Source organism: Coturnix japonica, chromosome 4, assembly GCF_054131305.1.
Source record: "Coturnix japonica strain WE chromosome 4, WE-NBRP24, whole genome shotgun sequence".
NCBI classification, from domain to species: Eukaryota; Metazoa; Chordata; class Aves; order Galliformes; family Phasianidae; genus Coturnix; species Coturnix japonica.
The window spans coordinates 83509496-83525829 of NC_140666.1; the positions used below are offsets into that span (position 1 = coordinate 83509496).

General features: G+C 48.0%; 1 protein-coding gene across 3 annotated transcripts in view; it reads left to right on the forward strand.

Annotated features, from left to right (window-relative positions):
* The first annotated feature begins 7397 nt into the window (after nucleotides 1-7397).
* MXD4 (MAX dimerization protein 4) overlaps nucleotides 7398-16334 on the forward strand; it is a 32405-nt gene continuing 23468 nt past the window's right edge. Inside the window, exons 1-3 of one of the 3 annotated variants that reach the window (XM_015862719.3) lie at nucleotides 7398-7577; nucleotides 7937-8105; nucleotides 15660-15689. In XM_015862719.3, coding sequence (XP_015718205.1) covers nucleotides 7514-7577; nucleotides 7937-8105; nucleotides 15660-15689 — 263 coding nt within the window. In that variant the 5' untranslated portion in view covers nucleotides 7398-7513. The remainder of the gene's footprint in view (nucleotides 7578-7936; nucleotides 8106-15659; nucleotides 15690-16334) is intronic. The other 2 variants (XM_015862720.3, XM_015862721.3) reach the window with 2 other exon arrangements.

Consider the following 16334-nt stretch of genomic DNA (forward strand, 5'->3'; position numbering starts at 1 on the left):
ACCTCACAGCCCACCCAATTCCAACCTCTTGCCATGGGCTGGTTGTCCCCACCAGCTCAGGCTGCCCAGGGCTCCATCCAACCCAGCCTTGAGCACCTCCAGGAATGGGGTTTCCTCAGCTCTCTGGGCAGCCTGTGCCAGTGCCTTGCAACCCCCATAGCAAAAATTTTCCACCTGACCTCTAACCTAAATCTTCCCCTCTTTTAGTTGTAAACCATTTCCTCTTGTCCCAACCACATCAGTTCTCTGGTTTTATACAGGGAAACCAAATCCCACTTGCTCCACATCAAGAATAAAACTGAGGAGTTCACTTGTCCCTGTGTCTCCCCGCCAGCCCCTGGGCTTATTCACTACTGCTGGACAAAATTGGAGTTTGCATTGATGAGCCAAATGAATCGGTGATGAAAGCTCTACACAGAGCCATAAAATACACCACTTTGGTCCTCTTTAGATCTGTTCTGTTTTCCTCTAGCATGACACATGCCTGTACTTTCCTTTAACAGGAGTCAAATATCCGTACTGGAGTTTCTGATCTTCGCCTAAAATGCAAAGCTGCCTGCAAGCCTGGCCAGCAGTGCTTGGCAGACCTCCCATCTCTCTCCGGCCCAGATGATGTGCAGGTGAGCAAAGGAAATGCTAAGGAAACAAATGTAAGTTGTGCCTGTGAACAAGGGTTTCTTGGCACCTGGCCGAAAACAGTGGCACTTTTTCTCCAAATTCAGCAGAGCAGGAGAATCCTGCTTCCTGCAAGTCACCGCACTGTTCTCCAAGGGAAAGGGGAAAGCAGAAGGCTTAGCAGAAAAAGAGAAGAGAGAAGCTCAAGCAGTGGCAGAGGTGAATGGACATGGGTAGGGTCCAGTCCCACCACCACTGGCCCCAGCAGATGACTTTCCTGTTTCCCAGATTTGGTTCCAAGTGAAGGAACATTTGGAAGGGATTAATTCATGCACCATAAACCAAAGTTGAGAAGGAAGAAATGGGAGAGTGAATATGTGAGACCAGGGAGCAGCTGTGTGAGCTCAGCTTCTTGAAGTGACCAAGGACCACAAAAACACTGGAGGGCACAGCTGCCTTCCAGCTTCTTGCTGGGGCTCCATCATCTGCATTTACTGCCATCACATGTGCCCTACTGGTGAAGCCTGGGGGAATTCCTGGGGGTTCTGGCCACCCCGCAGCTCTGAGGGAAGATCCAGGGAATGAGAAGCTGAGAGAGAAAATGGTTTGGGGAAAAATGTGTCTAGAAAGCCCCAAGGTCCTGTTGGAGAACAGTGTCAGAGCCAGCTTCCTCCCCACTCTGCTGAGCAAATTCCTCTCAGCAGTGATTCAAGGCAAAGATTTCTCTTTTCAGGATCATGGATTGTTCTGTCAAATAGAAGAGTTTTCTGCTACTGCATCCTTCTCCAACATGCAGCTCTCTCCACCGCATGCTTCTGGCCTTTTCTGGCAAATACAACCACTAGCAAGGGTTTGGCAATGTCTGCAAGATCCCAATATCAGCAATGTGAAATCCCCATTTGCTTTCATGTCTTCCCATTCCATGTTTGTGTTTTTTATTCCCAGCTGCTTTAGCCTTTCTGAGCCTCTGAAGGTTTAGAAGCTCCTACTTTTATTTTCTTCCCCCCCCCCCCACATTTTTTTTTCTCAGTAACTAGGAAATTGCCCCATCCCTGGAGGTGTTCAGGGCCAGGTTGGATGAGGCCCTGGCAACCTGATGCAGTGCCTGACTTAGTGGTTGGCAGCCCAGCCCACAGCGGGGGGTTTGGATACAGATGATCTTTGGGGTCCTTTCCAACCCAAACCAATCTGCGATTCTAGGAAATTTAAAGCAGTGATTTATCCGCTGGTTTCGTGTTAAACACAAAGTGAAAGACTGGTGTGCAAAGAGGTGATGGGGGGCAGGCATGAGGCAGGCAATGATTCAGCAGGCTGATTTTTTTAAGTAGCTTCCAAGTTGCTGGGAGAAGGTCAGGTTCCAGTATGAAAATGCTTTCAGTTGAATAAATCATGAAAAAATAATAATAGATATTTCAAGACAGTATCAGTAGGTAATTCCTCCTGAGAAAAGTCACGATTACAGCTTTTGTGTAGCTGTTTACTAACATGTAACATAACTGCAGGGATCAAAAGTGAAATAAAAGCAGTGGTTTAAGGGACTTTTTTAACATGAAGTGTTATCCATAAAACTATTATGCTGAGAGGATGACTAATGTAACCGGTGTGTTTTGAAGCGTGTCATGAACACTTTTTATGCTTTCTGAGCACACAAAGAGAAACCCCAGGAGAGAATTAATTTACAAATCTGATTAAGTGGAGTGCCTAAGTGGCAAAAACCATCATGGAATAAATAGTAGGCTCCACAGGTAACCAAAGGCCTGAAAAAAAACAGCAAGTGTTCAACACAAAAAGCTCAGATACATGTGTTTGGGGTGGTTTGATGTGTTTATGGGATGTCAAAAGCACAAACAATGAAAGCAGAGGTCACACTCACATGTTACCTCCTACCTCCTCCTCATTAAGCTGTTATACTCTGCCTCGTGTAAAGCACGTATCTTTACTTGGGAAGCAGAGGCAAACTTGTAAGCAGAGAGATCAGCCATGGGATAGAGTTCTTCTACCTGATGTCAGGACAGACACACAACATGCTCCTCTGCTAACGGCAGCAGCTATGTACAATAAGTACACTGCCCTGTGAGTGAAGAATTTCCTTTGAATATCCAACATAAATCTTCCCCGTTTTTAGTGTAAAACCATTCCCCTTTGTCCTATCACCACCCAACCATGTATTGCTTTCAGCAATTTTGTATCTCTTGGAGGCCATGACTTTTCCTCTCCATCCCTGTCACAGAAGCGTCATGGGATTGTTGAGCAAAGATCTTCCTTTTGCTGGAGTTCAAGGTGTCTATTAAAGCACTGAAGCACTAAAACCAGCTCTCAGCTTGGAAGGTGAGCTGTGAAGCAGCACAGGAATGCACCACACACTATCACTGCTGGCCAAACCTCTGCAACCTCCCACCCACAACCTCTGAAAGAAGCGTTCACTAAATCACTTCCATCCGCTCAGTAATGCTTAGAGCCTGCCAACATTTACATACCCATTAGCACGATTGATTTCCCATTATCTAATTAATTACTAAAGATTTCACATTTTCATGTTACCTGCTTTACCTTTTGTGCAAAAACAGCAGGCACCCTGCCACCACAATGTGATGGGACTGAATTTATCATGATATTTTGTCATGGGGAGATGAAAAACTCTGTCCAGCCCCAAGCAAGAGCAGCCCAGGAGCCCTTTACAGACCTTCTGTCTGACTCTTCACTCAGTTTCTGTATTTTTACCCATAAAAGAGAGTAGGAAATTGTACTCGCTTTATGTGGTGCAAGAGACAGTGAGAAGGCAAGGCTATAATTTTTTATTCTAAAGCGTATGGTACAGATATGGTGCCTCATTTAGCATTCAGTTTCATTCCTCTATTGGGTTAATTAGCTTCCAATGAGGAAAATCATTTAATTAGGCCCACAGCTGATGAAAGCCCGGTACACAGCCTATCATAATAGAGAAGATACAAATTGATTTCAACATGTTTTGGGTCAGACCCAAACATCCACAGCAAATAGAGAGATAAGAGCATCTGTTGACTATTCACCTGCCAAGTCTTGATGTTGCTCCCTAATTTTAGGTGCTGCAGGCAACTGTCCAGGTTATTTACCACATGGGCCATTTTGATCTCCTCCTGACCATGTGTATTGATGCACCATCTCTTTTATCTCTACTACATTGGTACAAGCTCAACTGTACCAGCAGTATGAGGTTTAGAATCAATACTGATTCCTCTCTCGTTCAGCTGAACCACGTTTTACTTACTTAATTACTAATATCTATAAAAGACTTGAACTGGCAAAGCTTGACTAAGCAGTCTCAGATGTTGGATGTGCTGCAGAAACACAATGCATTATCACTATTGCACAGCATAGGATACACCTACACTCTTCCAGACTCATCTGGATCCACTGGTGGCTAACACAAGTGGCAGAACCTTGCACCCAGTCCTAGATCTGCATCAGCCACATCAGGCATTAATTCTTCCTTACTGAGAATAAAACTTATTGATTTGCTTATATACTTACTACAGGCCTGTAAATACGTCACAGACATCAGTCCTGCAGTGGATAAAATATGTTCTCCCATATACATCAGCGCATAGGTTGGACTAGATGATCTTCTAGGTCTTTTTCAACCTTGATAATTCTGTGATTCTGTGATAGCTTGTCTCCTGAGGAAAGGCTGTATATGAGACATTAGGATTCCACCTGTAATTCCTTTTCATCTCAAAATCTGATTCATCTACTGTACAACTCAGCTGATCTTGGATGTCCAGACGTTCAGGTGAGAGGATTGTATGCTCAGATGTAGGTACTGCCAAAATTACTGCTTCTGAACTTCCTTCCAATCACCTTTCAGGTGTTTTGGTTTCTGCATTTAGGAAATGAGAGTTAATGACCTGAATCACAGGTGAGATGAGAGAGTAAATGGGATGTGAGGTGCTGAGACAAGGAGATAAAGCTCGTCAGTGCCAGCTCCGAGTGCACATCCCTTTCTATGTGGAAAGACAACTAAAGCTCCTTGTTAATTAAGTAAGCATTGCAGCACTCAAGGAAGCATGGGGATGGATTTGAAGGCACAGTGAATGAGACCAAGCTTTTGGACATGGAAAGGCATGATGGCGTTTATAAATGTAAGTACTGGCACTCCAGGCATAAAGTGCAGGCTGTGAGTAAACTACAGACAGCAGGAGGTTGTGGGGTGGGGCTACTGATGGCTCTCCCTTCTGTTTCTAAATATAAAGGTTTGCAGAGTTCACCATGAAGTGGCAGCCACCCTCTATCAGTGCAGGCCAGCTGTTTCTTTAGCACTCAGCTGTTCCTGCTGCTTGCTCGTAGAAATGGAAGAAAGCTATTTAGAGATGCAAATCTGCAAGGCCTTTGAGCACATGTGTGTCTCAGAGCAGCAGTTCAGTTTCACATCCACTTGTGCCTCTATGCTGACCTCGCTGAAGCCAGTCCTGGATCAGGGCTATGAAGGAAACCAGATCCAGTTCATTCTGTGTGATTTGGAAGTTTTAATGATGCTTCATGAGAATTACTTACCCAAGGAAATACCTCAGTAAACCTGCTTTAAGTTCTCTAGTGCATTGCTGCATGTTGTACAGAAAGCTCCTTCAATGCAACTACAGCTTAATGTGTGCATTTACAATGCGTGCAATGTACAGCATTTGTTTGGTATGAGCCAATCCATTCATTCCTACCTAAATACACGTGCATTTACTCTGGATGTCATCTGTAGGGGCTACGTCTGTGTATGTTACACACGCACTCATTGCTCAAGCAAAAAATAAGAGTTTAGAACTCAGACTGAGAGCCATCATGAACAGAAATCAGCTGTTTCTGGACCGCAGGGGGCCTGTTTTGTAGCCCTTAACAGCATTGCATGACAGCTACTCATGCACAGTGTGGATCAAGTGTGGTGGGAAGGAGAAGCTTCAGGCCCTGAGAGCCCCAGCAAAGTGACAGCTGAACCCCTACTTTAGGTACAAGCACCCCTGCTTTCTCCCTGGTACATTAGTACACAGCATGGGTATAGAAGACTGTAAGATGCGTTTGGACACACATACTAAGGAATACAGATGCTCTGCAGGTCGGAGGTACTGCTATTTCACTGGCTGCAGGAGTGAACAGCATTGCCTTATCTGTGTTTCTTTCTGTTTGCTTTACTACGTGCCCTATTGCATGTGGTCAGGCAAAGGGAACTTCCCTTCCCGTGTGGACGCTGCAGAACTACACATAGTTTTGTGTTATTTTATAGAAGAAAACAACGTGAAATCCTTTGTAAACCCACTCCCAGTGGAGACAACAGCAAAACGACCAATAGTTTTGATGGGTTTTCAGTGTTTTTTTTCCAAGCAGATGTAACGTTCTCTTAAATTACAGCCACAAGGCAGCCTTTCTTTACGGTATTTTGTCCCATCCTGGGAAATGACCACATAGGATGAGAGGGAACGGCCTTAAAATGTGCCAGAGGAAGCTCAAGTTGGCGATTAGGAACAATTGGTGGCGGCACATTGGAAAAGGCTGCCCAGGGAAGGGATGGACTGTGGGGGTGTTGGAGGAACGCAGAGATGTAGAGCTGAGGTGCTTTGTGGGCCATGGGATGGGCTGATGGTTGGACTGCATGATCTCAGCGGCCTTTTCCAGCCTTAATGACTCTATGCCATCAGCAGCTGTATCACATTCACTCAGCTGAGGCAAAGATACAGACTAGTGACATACCAGACATAACATATAATGTTTGCTCCAAAAGTAATGCCTCCTGGTTTATGATGCTGGCCCACGACATCAGAGGTGGATGTTGGGGGTACAGTAGTAGAGGTTGAATCTTCCCACTGACGTTCTATTCCACGTTGCTGCTGTTGTGACAGAGCCGCCATGCTCGGAGCTGACAGCACACAACACACAACATAACACACAACACAGCATAGACACAACACACACAACACAACACACACGCAACACACACAAGACACCACACAACACACACACATCACACACAACACCCAACACACACACAACACAGATCACACAACACACACAACACAGATCACACAACACACACAACGCACACACCGCACAACACACACACAACACAGCATAGACAAAACACACAAACACAACACACAAAACACACCACACACACAACCACAACACACACAGACACAACACAACACACACAGACACAACACAACACGCACCACAACACACCACACAATGCACAACACACAACACACAAAACACAACACAACACACACACCACACCACAACACAGCATAGACACAACACACACACAACAGACAACACAACACACAACACAACACACACCACACACACACATCACACCACAAACACAACACACACAACACACACCACACACCGCGTCCCACGCGGCACCAACGCCCCACCCCCCTCCCCACACAGCGCACGCGTACCTTCATTTGCATAGTGCCCTCTGGGCCAATCAGCGCCGGCCGGCTGCTTAACATGCAAGAAGCGAGCCAATCAGCGCGCGAGGAGGCGGGGCCACCACGTGCTGTTGCTAAGCTTCGGCTTCTAACTTGTTACTATAGCGGCCGACCAATGGGAGGCGAGATGAGATCTGTCAACATTCCCTGCCCCAGCCAGAGGAAAAGGGAGGGGGGCTCTCAACGCCGATTGGCTCCATCGAGGCGCTTCGTCCCGCCTCCTCGCTGAACCCCGTTTTCCTATTGGCCGCCGGAGCTGCCCGTCTGCCGTGTGTCAAATGTAGGTTGAGAGAGGTGCCTTATAACTGGGGACTTGGAAGTTCCCCCGCGCGTGAACTCGGCGCGGGGTGGAGTGGCCGCGCTGCGGGGGCTCGGCTCGGCTCGGTGTTACTCGGTGTTACTCGGTTCGGTTCGGCATTGCTCGGCTCCTCCAACACGCAGCCATGGAGTTGAACTCCCTGTTAATTCTCCTGGAGGCGGCCGAGTACTTGGAGAGAAGAGACCGAGGTACTGAGCGCTGCTGTCTCTTTGTTGTGAGGGGATCGGGCCCAGCTGCCACAGGGCGGGCAGGGCCATAATATGGACGGGGCTGTGTGTGTTCGGTGTGTGCCACACACATAGAGCGATAATAGGGGATTTAGGGCGGTAATGGGGGCTGCTGAGCCGGGGGGTGGGGGGAGACTGAGGTGGGGGCACTTGGGGGGGATTTGTGGCCTTTATGTGCGTGTATGTGTGTATATATATATATATATACATATATATATGTGTGTGTGTGTGTGTATGTGTGTTGCTGCTTTAAGAGATGCCGGACTGAAAATCCCAACAAATCAACCGCAACCAAAATTCTGTTCTTTACCCCCTTATAGCGTTCCTGCAAAGGAGGAAAAAAATGCATGGAAAAAATATATTGCCACTAATGCTGACTTTGTCCCTAGAAGCAGAACATGGCTATGCATCAGTGTTACCCTTCGATAGTGACTATTCCAGAAAGAAAACAAAGGCAGGCTCCATGGCCAGAAAGTCCCCGAATAACAGGTAATGGACACAGCTCGTCCCGTGTTCCATCCACGCCAGCAGCCCGTCGGTTCCGCTCCCCCATCCCGGGAGTCGCCATTTTTCGCCGCCTGGGCTTGGCCGTGTTTTCATCTCCCATATAAACACTGCCACGCGTACAACCATCTCCTCCCTGCCGGCCGCCCCCACGGCTCCGCTCTGCTCCGCTCTCTGTGCCGTCTCCTCGCAGCCTTTTCTTTGCATGGCACTAATTCAACCCCCCCCCTCCTTCCCTCCCCCCACAGCGTTTATTTATATCCTTCCCCCCGTGGGGCCTCAGAATCGCCGCGTGCACGGGACGGTCCCGACCCGGTGCTCGCCCTTCTCCCGTCGCTCCGCATTGAGGAGGTTCCGAAGTCGATCTCTCCCGGTGCCGCTGTCCCCGCGTGGCCCGTCGTTGCCATCATCATCCCCCTGCTCGTTGTACCGTCGCCTGTTGTTTTTTTTCCCCGCAGCGCTACCTGTGCTGCGATGCCATTAGCGAAGGGCTCTGCGCAGGCTCTGCAGCTTTGTTTGCCGCTCCGGCAGTGGCTGTGGACGTGCAGGAGGTTGGCTTACAGGGACAGTGCCGGCCCCCGCCTGGGAACTCCTCCAGCCGTCGCTGTGCTGCTCCGCTCCGCTCTGCTCGGCTCTTCCAGGGCTGCTCCGGAGCCGTGGCCGGGCCTGGCCCTACCAGCGGCTCCGCTGGGCACGGTGCTTCCTCTGGAACAGCCTAACGTGAACTCGGCTCGCACGTGGTTTGTTTTGCAAAGCACCGTGAGCTCGGTGGGCCCGCAGGGATCCCGCAGGGTGCCCGAGATGCGGCCTGGAATCAGGAGCTGGCAGCTCCTCGGGAGGGCAGAGCTGGCACCCTGCTGCTGCCCGCAGCTGAGCTGTGCCTCTATCAGAGCTGCTGGGGGAGGCTGCTCGTTCCCTGTCCCCTGCTGGAAGTCAGGCACACGCTGCTGCGTTCTCGCTGCAGCACTTGGACGTGGGTTTGGGTTTAAGTTGAATTCTTGTCTCATTTCAGATGTCAGCTCATTTTAGAGAGTCATCAGGAGTGGGAGATGTTTCCCGAGGCTCCGCTCCTGGAGGTTTCTAGCTGTTTACTCCCAAAGGTGCTGGCTGCCTCTTGAAACACATCCATGGTTAATCTAAACAGGGCTCCTAGGATTCCCCACCGCAAAGCGCTGGTTGCATCTTAAGGACTATTTCTGCCTCCTGAGTTTGGGAAAGCTGTGTTACTTAGAGAGCTATTATTCCATCATTTCCATTCTTAGGTCTCTTGTCATCCCTGCAAAATAGTTATTTGTCTGAACTCTAAGCTGCTTTTCAGAGTTGTTAGGAGAGGATTTGTAACCTATCAAATAGAGCAGAATTAAAAGATTTCTGCTCACAGATTTGCTCGTGTTATGGAAGCTGAGGTGTGCATGTCTGCTTGCAGTTACAATCCTGCATTCTGTATTTACCTGCTCAGACTTTCATTCTGATCCTCACCATGCAGCAGTGCCAGCCTCCAACATGCCATCCTGTGACGTGCCACCTATGCATTTCCTTGCGCTTTCTTTCCTCCTCACTGCAGTGATTAGATCAGGAATGAGTTGGTGTTATGGGACGAAGTGGTGCTTCCCAAATGGTCTCGCGTGGTGTGGATGCTGTCAGGCTGTGAGTGAAGACGCATTGCTGGAATGCAGCGCCCTGCTCTGTTTGGAGCAAGCGTGACTGCAGAGCTCTGTGGGCACCCCTGCATCCATTGCACCTCCTGCACCCACCCCCATTTGGAGGTACTGCTGCTCAGCTTTGCCTATGAGCTTGAATTCTAAATGATCTTTACATTAGAACATCACTCTAAACCCCACAAAGTACACCAGCATCGCTGTTTATTATTATTATTTGGAGCTTATAGGCTGCAGGGTCTGAACCCCAGACTAGAGTTTGGGTAATGCTGTTAAGTCTCCCTAAGCAACTTGGAGATTACCAGGGGCAGACGACTGGCCAAAGTTCAGAGGATCTGGAATGGTCGTGGTGATGTGAAGTGCTGGGCAAAACGTTTGTCGTTATTGTTCTGCTTCAACCTTTTTCCAGCCTTGGAGCATCGGTTTCAGGCAGAGTATATACATACATGTCTGAAGTTTATTCCTAATGGTTGCATTCTTCTTCTTAGATGGAAAAATACGTGCTTAAGGTTGGAGGGGAAGGAAAGGAGCAGAGAACTGCACGTTTCGAAACTGCAGGGGTTTGGTTGTTTTCGTCATCTGTTTTTATATCCTGCTGCTTGCAGCATCCTCAGCTCCCTTTGTTTATACCGTCTGATCAGATTAAAAACCGATACATATATATGTATGTATGTATTGCACGCTTAGTGAGCTAAATATATATACGTAGAGATACATTAAAGCATGAAAAACATCTTCCTCCTCATTTTGGGAAAATGAGGAAAGGGGAGGAGGGGAGCAGTGTCAGCAGCAGGGGGCTGTGCCACGCATTGCTCTGCTCTGCAGTTCCTCCCCTCGCTGCCTGTCTATGGGGGCTCTGACACCCCTGCAGCTGCTCCACATTTTCTGGCTGTGGGTCCAAGGGCTGGAGCAGAAGGGCCTCGTTGCTCACCAAGGTGCTGCTTCTCCTGCTGATACAGTGACATCATGATATCTGGAGCCTCCATCCTCCTGCTGAACGGGATGCGTCTTGGCTGGGATTCTTGGGAGCAGAATGGGAGGAATAGTGCTGACCCTTGGGACAGGGCGATGGAGTCTGGGCTGAAGCACTGCCTGCTTCCCTATGGGAATTAAATGACAGACCTGGATGCATAGCAGGAAAAATAGCAGCATTTAATCAATCCAGATCTATAAGCCTGCTGTCTACTGCAGGAATTTCACATTTTTGTTTTGCTCGCCGATACCTTTGGATCCAAAGTGGAAATGTTCTATAGCAGCTTGTTGCTCAGCAGGGTATTTGCAGGGTGGTTAGTGGCTACTGGGCATTTTTTAGCCATCTTCTTGTAATTATTTGTTTTTATGCTGTTTCTTCTGGCCACATTTCCTGCAGTGCTCGTTACTGTGCCCCATGGACCAGGCTGCTCCATTTTCTCTCTGATGTCCATCTCTGAGATTCAGAGTTGTGCTCCTCCAAAAGTTCTGACCCAAATCCTATGGCCAATGAAGCTGCATGTTTGTTGTGTAAGGAGAACAGAACTGAGAGAGGCAGAAGCTTGCAATTGGCTTTTGGGGGAGGAAAGGTAAACCCAGCTCACATCTTGTTACACAAATGCTTATCATGACCAAAGGATAATAAATGTCTCCTCTTCATGAGCAGTAACTGTAGCTCCTAAAGCAGTGCAGTCCTATAACTCTGCTTACTGTCTATCTGGAATTACAGAAGTGGCACAAAGCAAACAGCTGGGTTGTGCCTTGGATGTTTTAATAACAAACCTTTGGATGTCTCCCTGAGGTCTGCGTGAAATGGAGAGATAATGTGCGCAGCGTGCCGAGGAGGAGCACAACAGAGATTGGAAATGTGGTGACGTTTGCTAGCAGCGCTCGGGTGGGAACCCAGCTTGGCCTGCAGGTAGCTGGATTTCCTTGTGTCCTGTCCTCGTGACACCTGAAGGCCCAAACATTTCTGAGATGTTAAATAAAAGAGGAGACAATGGGAAAGGACTTGGTGCTGGAATCCTGTATTCTCACCCTGAGTGAGGTGGATTCGCACTGCCATACAGCTGGTGGCACAGCGTGGTACCAGCCCAGGGACAGCAGTGTCCCTGACCCGAAAGGGTCAGAAATAAGGTAAAATGAGAACTGAAATCAGTGTGTTGGATGCCAGTCCACTGAGGTCACGGTTACGTTGACTCGTGGAGAAAGGAATTGGACGTCAGTGGTGCAATGTTTGGCCTGATCCTTTAGGAGCTGCGTTATGGAAGGGGGGGGACGAAAGCAAAAGAAAGGCTCGTTCATAAATATATCTTCTCTATCTGTTAAAGTCAGTATTTTGGTCGGAGTGTTATATAAATAGGGCTGTACTTTTTGCTGTGCTCTGGTGAAGGGTTATGTGTAAAAAGGGGTGAAAGCTGCATTTGGTGTTTCAAATAAAAACAGAGCTCCGTATCCGGGTTCCTCTGTTGGTGTTGGCTGATGGCGAGAGGCAGCACGTGCCCTGCACAGCGAGCCCCTGGCTCTGCGCAGATGTTGCTCCGTGCCCACGCGGGGCAGGGATCAGAGCTGACTTCTATTTTTCTGTTCTTTTTTGTGTTGCTCTGAAGCTGCTGTGGGGACAACTCGGCTTTCTGAATTCGATGGATCCCTCTGAGTCTGCTTTCCTAACGCTGTCGGCAGAGGGACAGCAGTCAATATCCCTCAGCTTGTTTTTAACACCGATGCTTTTGGTCCTAATGTGATAAATCTTACTGGCTGCTCCTTCCCCACTATGAGCTGTGCTCAACCTGCAGTGCCTGGAAGCTGCAGTGTTGGTGTCAGTGAGGGGAAACAAGATCACGGCCATCATGTAGCAGCGTGAGCTTGGATCCAGGGGCCTAAGCTGTGTGTGAGGAAGTGCCCAGCCCAATCTGTCAGGCTGCGAGGACAATGCAGAAGCTGCAGTGTTTCCATGTGTGTCTCATGGCAGTTCAGGTGTGGATATAGGGTTCCCTGGCATTATTGGCTCCTCCTGCCTCTTCCAAACCTTCCTTGGACAGTGCATTCACTAAGAACATTGCTGCTTGGTTGTTAGCTGATTGCTCGCCCTTTGCTGGATGGTGTTAGGGCTGTCCTGGGCCACAGTGCCTGCAAACAGCTCAATGCTGAGCAGCAGCGCTCCTGGTCTCCTTCTAGATCTGTTACTTCGTTGATGGCATTTGTTGGTGTCTCTTTCCTGTTTTTAGCTGAGGTTTTTTACTGACCCCTTTACCAGCATTACCCCCGGCTTCCTGAAGTTGTGTGTGGAGGTGCAGAACCTAGAATACTGGAATTAAGTTTGATACCAGAAGTCTTCCTTCTCTTGCAGCCACTTTTGAAGGGCTCCACAGACCATTGGTCTTCAAGCTGCTGCACAGGCCTCGTTCTTCTATATAAATACATACATGTGTTATTCTATAAACACGCATATCCATCTATCTTCTTATTCCTGGTCTGCTCCCTAGATCAGTGAAATAGTAAAAGCCTCCACTCTGAAATGCTGTAGCACTTGGAGTGCTGGTTTGTGTGCAGAGCAGCTCTGACTTTTCCCTCACTTCAAGCTGCATTAGGAGCATAAGCAGGTGGATATTCTTGTGATATTCTGTAGTGTGGAAGGAGAAAGTAAATAGTGTTTGGAGGTTAATCTCTCCTCCCCCAAAGAAACCAAGTGAATGAAAACTATTGTGCTTTCCGATTAATCCTTCCATAGCACCTATCAGGTTGTAGGGCATTCATAGAATCATTCAGGTTGAAAAAGACCACTAAGACCACCCAGTCCAAGTGTCAGCCCACCCCACCATGCTCACTAACCCGTGCCACTCAGCGCCACATCTTGTTGAGTGCCTCAGGGACAGTGACTCCACCACCACCTGGGCAGCCTATTCCAATAGCTCACCACTCTTAGCGAAGGCATTTTTCCTAACATCCAACTTGAACTTCCCCTGGTGCAATTTAAGGCCGTCTCCTCTCATCCTGTCACTGCTCTCATGACCAGAGGCTGACCACTGCTTCACTGCAGCCACCTTTCAGACATTCGTAGGGAGCAATGTGTTCTCCCCTGAGCCTCCTCCAGAGGCTGCTCTGCAGATGGAACTGTGGTCAGGTAGATGTCAGCTCTCCAGGTTTAGTTCCCAGGCTGCCCCAAGGGCTCAGTGTTGCTCAGTGTTGCTCAGTTCCTGCTGGTGCCATTTCTCTCATGCTGCAGTTACCGAGGTGGATTCTGTGTCCCCGTTAGGCAGATATTGGAGCCATTTGTTCTGGTTCATGGGAGTGTGGTCCAGAGCTGGCCTGGCTGCATCTGCCAGTGTTGCTTCTTCACATTCCTCCACATCTGTCCCTGTGACTGCCCCCAACCTGCCCAGTCTTAGTGCAGAGTGGTTCCAGACTGAGCATTTGTTTGCTGTGTGTTTCTGTGAGTGCTGCCTGGTGGGTTGTGATGTTCTTTGCTGCTTCAGGAGCTAAAGCTTGGTCTGTCTCAGTGTATATATGGGAATAGGGACCTTACTGGGGTCAAATGGCAAGGATGTTAAAATGAAGTTACCCCAACTTGATATGGCAGAGTAGCCATAGCATATATACACATATAGCACGGAGTACCTTCATAATCCATTCTCAGTCTCACTGTGTCAGTCAGGAGTGCTCGTGTGGTATTGGAGGAATACCTGTAATATCTGGATGTGGTTCCCTTGGTGTAACAAGTTATAAAAATAATCCATGGGCTGTTCAGCAAATGATGGCAGGCAGTGGTTGCTTAGTTGATGTCTCAGTAGCGACACTGGGATGCTCTCAGTCAATAGCAGAGCAGCATCAGTGCTGAACCTTGTGTGTGTCCGGGTTTTCCTTAACCCACAGAGGGCTGTTCACGTAATTCATTGTGGGATCAGTAGCTGTGCCGGCCTGAAATAAATTGCTTGTGGCTTTCTTCGATGGTTATTCCTTTGCACGAGCTCTTTCCCTTTTCCTCTCTGAGGCCAGAGAGATAATGCTCATGGTGCAGCTCTCATCAAGGTGGGCACAGACAGGGCAGTTCCTGCTGCATGGGGCACGTGTTGGTCAGGGGGACGTTGTCACCCCATAGTCGTCCTTAGTTCTGCTCTGACAGAAGTAATACTCCAGGAAGTTACTGGGTTCAAAGTGGTGACAGTAACTTTGTTTTGGGAATGTCTTTAGTCTGAGCTGTACAAATAAATAAAATCGGTATTTCCAGCTGAATCAATTGGAAAAAACAACAAATCCCTGAGCAGTTCGGGCCTCCTTCTGATGGCAGAGACCTGAGGCATCAGCTGGGGGGAACAAATAAACCCCGAAGCCTGTTAGTGTGGAAGAGAACAGCGCACTGTACCGGTGTGGGCAGCTCAGGACTGGGCTTTTTTTTGCTGTTTGTAGGCTCAGAAGAATTCAGAGCATTCCTCTGTTTTGCCACTAAGATGTCAACAGCAGCGCTCGGCTGCTGCTCTCTCCCTCTGCTTTCCCTTGGCTCCAACACCATCTCGCTGGGTGCTGGGTGCTTCTTCCCTTCTCATCCGCACTCAGATCTAACACTGCTGCCCCCTCACAGCTTTTCTTTGCAGATAAAGCTCTCCTGGGCTGCTTTTAATACTAACCTCATCGTTTTGGTGTGGTTTTTTTTCACATCCAATCCATTCGCGGAATCTATTGAAAACTTTATTAATGCAAATTCATTATCATTCCCCCCAACCCACCGTTTACTCATGGAAATTAACTCGGTGCCTTGTAATATCTAAGAGATGTAAAAGTGATTTGAAAACAGCTGTTTCATAATACGTGGAATATACATTTTAGAGAGCTCTTATGCTGGTTTTTAAATGTTCCAAATGCTGCTATTTATCCCGTCCTCTAATGTTACTTCTCTTTTTTTTTTTTTTGATAGATCCTCCCACAACGAACTAGAAAAACATAGGTAAGTCCTGTGTGAAAAGGAGGGATGAGTGGCTGACATCAGAGTGACTGTGCTTAGTGCAGAATACACTGTTGGAGATCTTCTCCTTCTGCACCACATCTTTTAAGTGTTGTTTTTTACCAACTAATATCTAATAGGTACCATGTTGCTTTTCTGTTGCCTTTATTTTACGTTGTTCGTTGTGCTGTTTTTGAATCACCTCTGGTAATTAGCTTTTGCCTAATTAAAGCTGTAACTGGTTAACTGCGCTGTTACTAATAAAGAACCCAACTGCAGCAGCTATTTGCTGGAGGTATATTGTGATTAAGGTGGGTTATTTTGGGGGAACAACATGTCACGCAGAAGTATTTCTTGTTTTAAAAGCATGCCTGAAGTACAGTTAATGTTGATCTTGTAACTTGCATTGCTTCTTGGTACATATAGAGGTGTTTTTCCCCTTGCACTGCTGCAGAGCTGTGTGTGGGCTCCTGAGCTGCAGCCCTCATGCAGGACAATTGATGGTGGGAAACTGCAGTTACTGTGTGCATTCATTAGACACTAAAGACGTGGTTTGTAAAGGCCCCATGTTTGCACAGTTCTGGGAGCTGTTGTGCTTTGCTGGCAGGTGAGGGCTGGCTGCTCCTGAAGCTGCACTCAGATTACTGC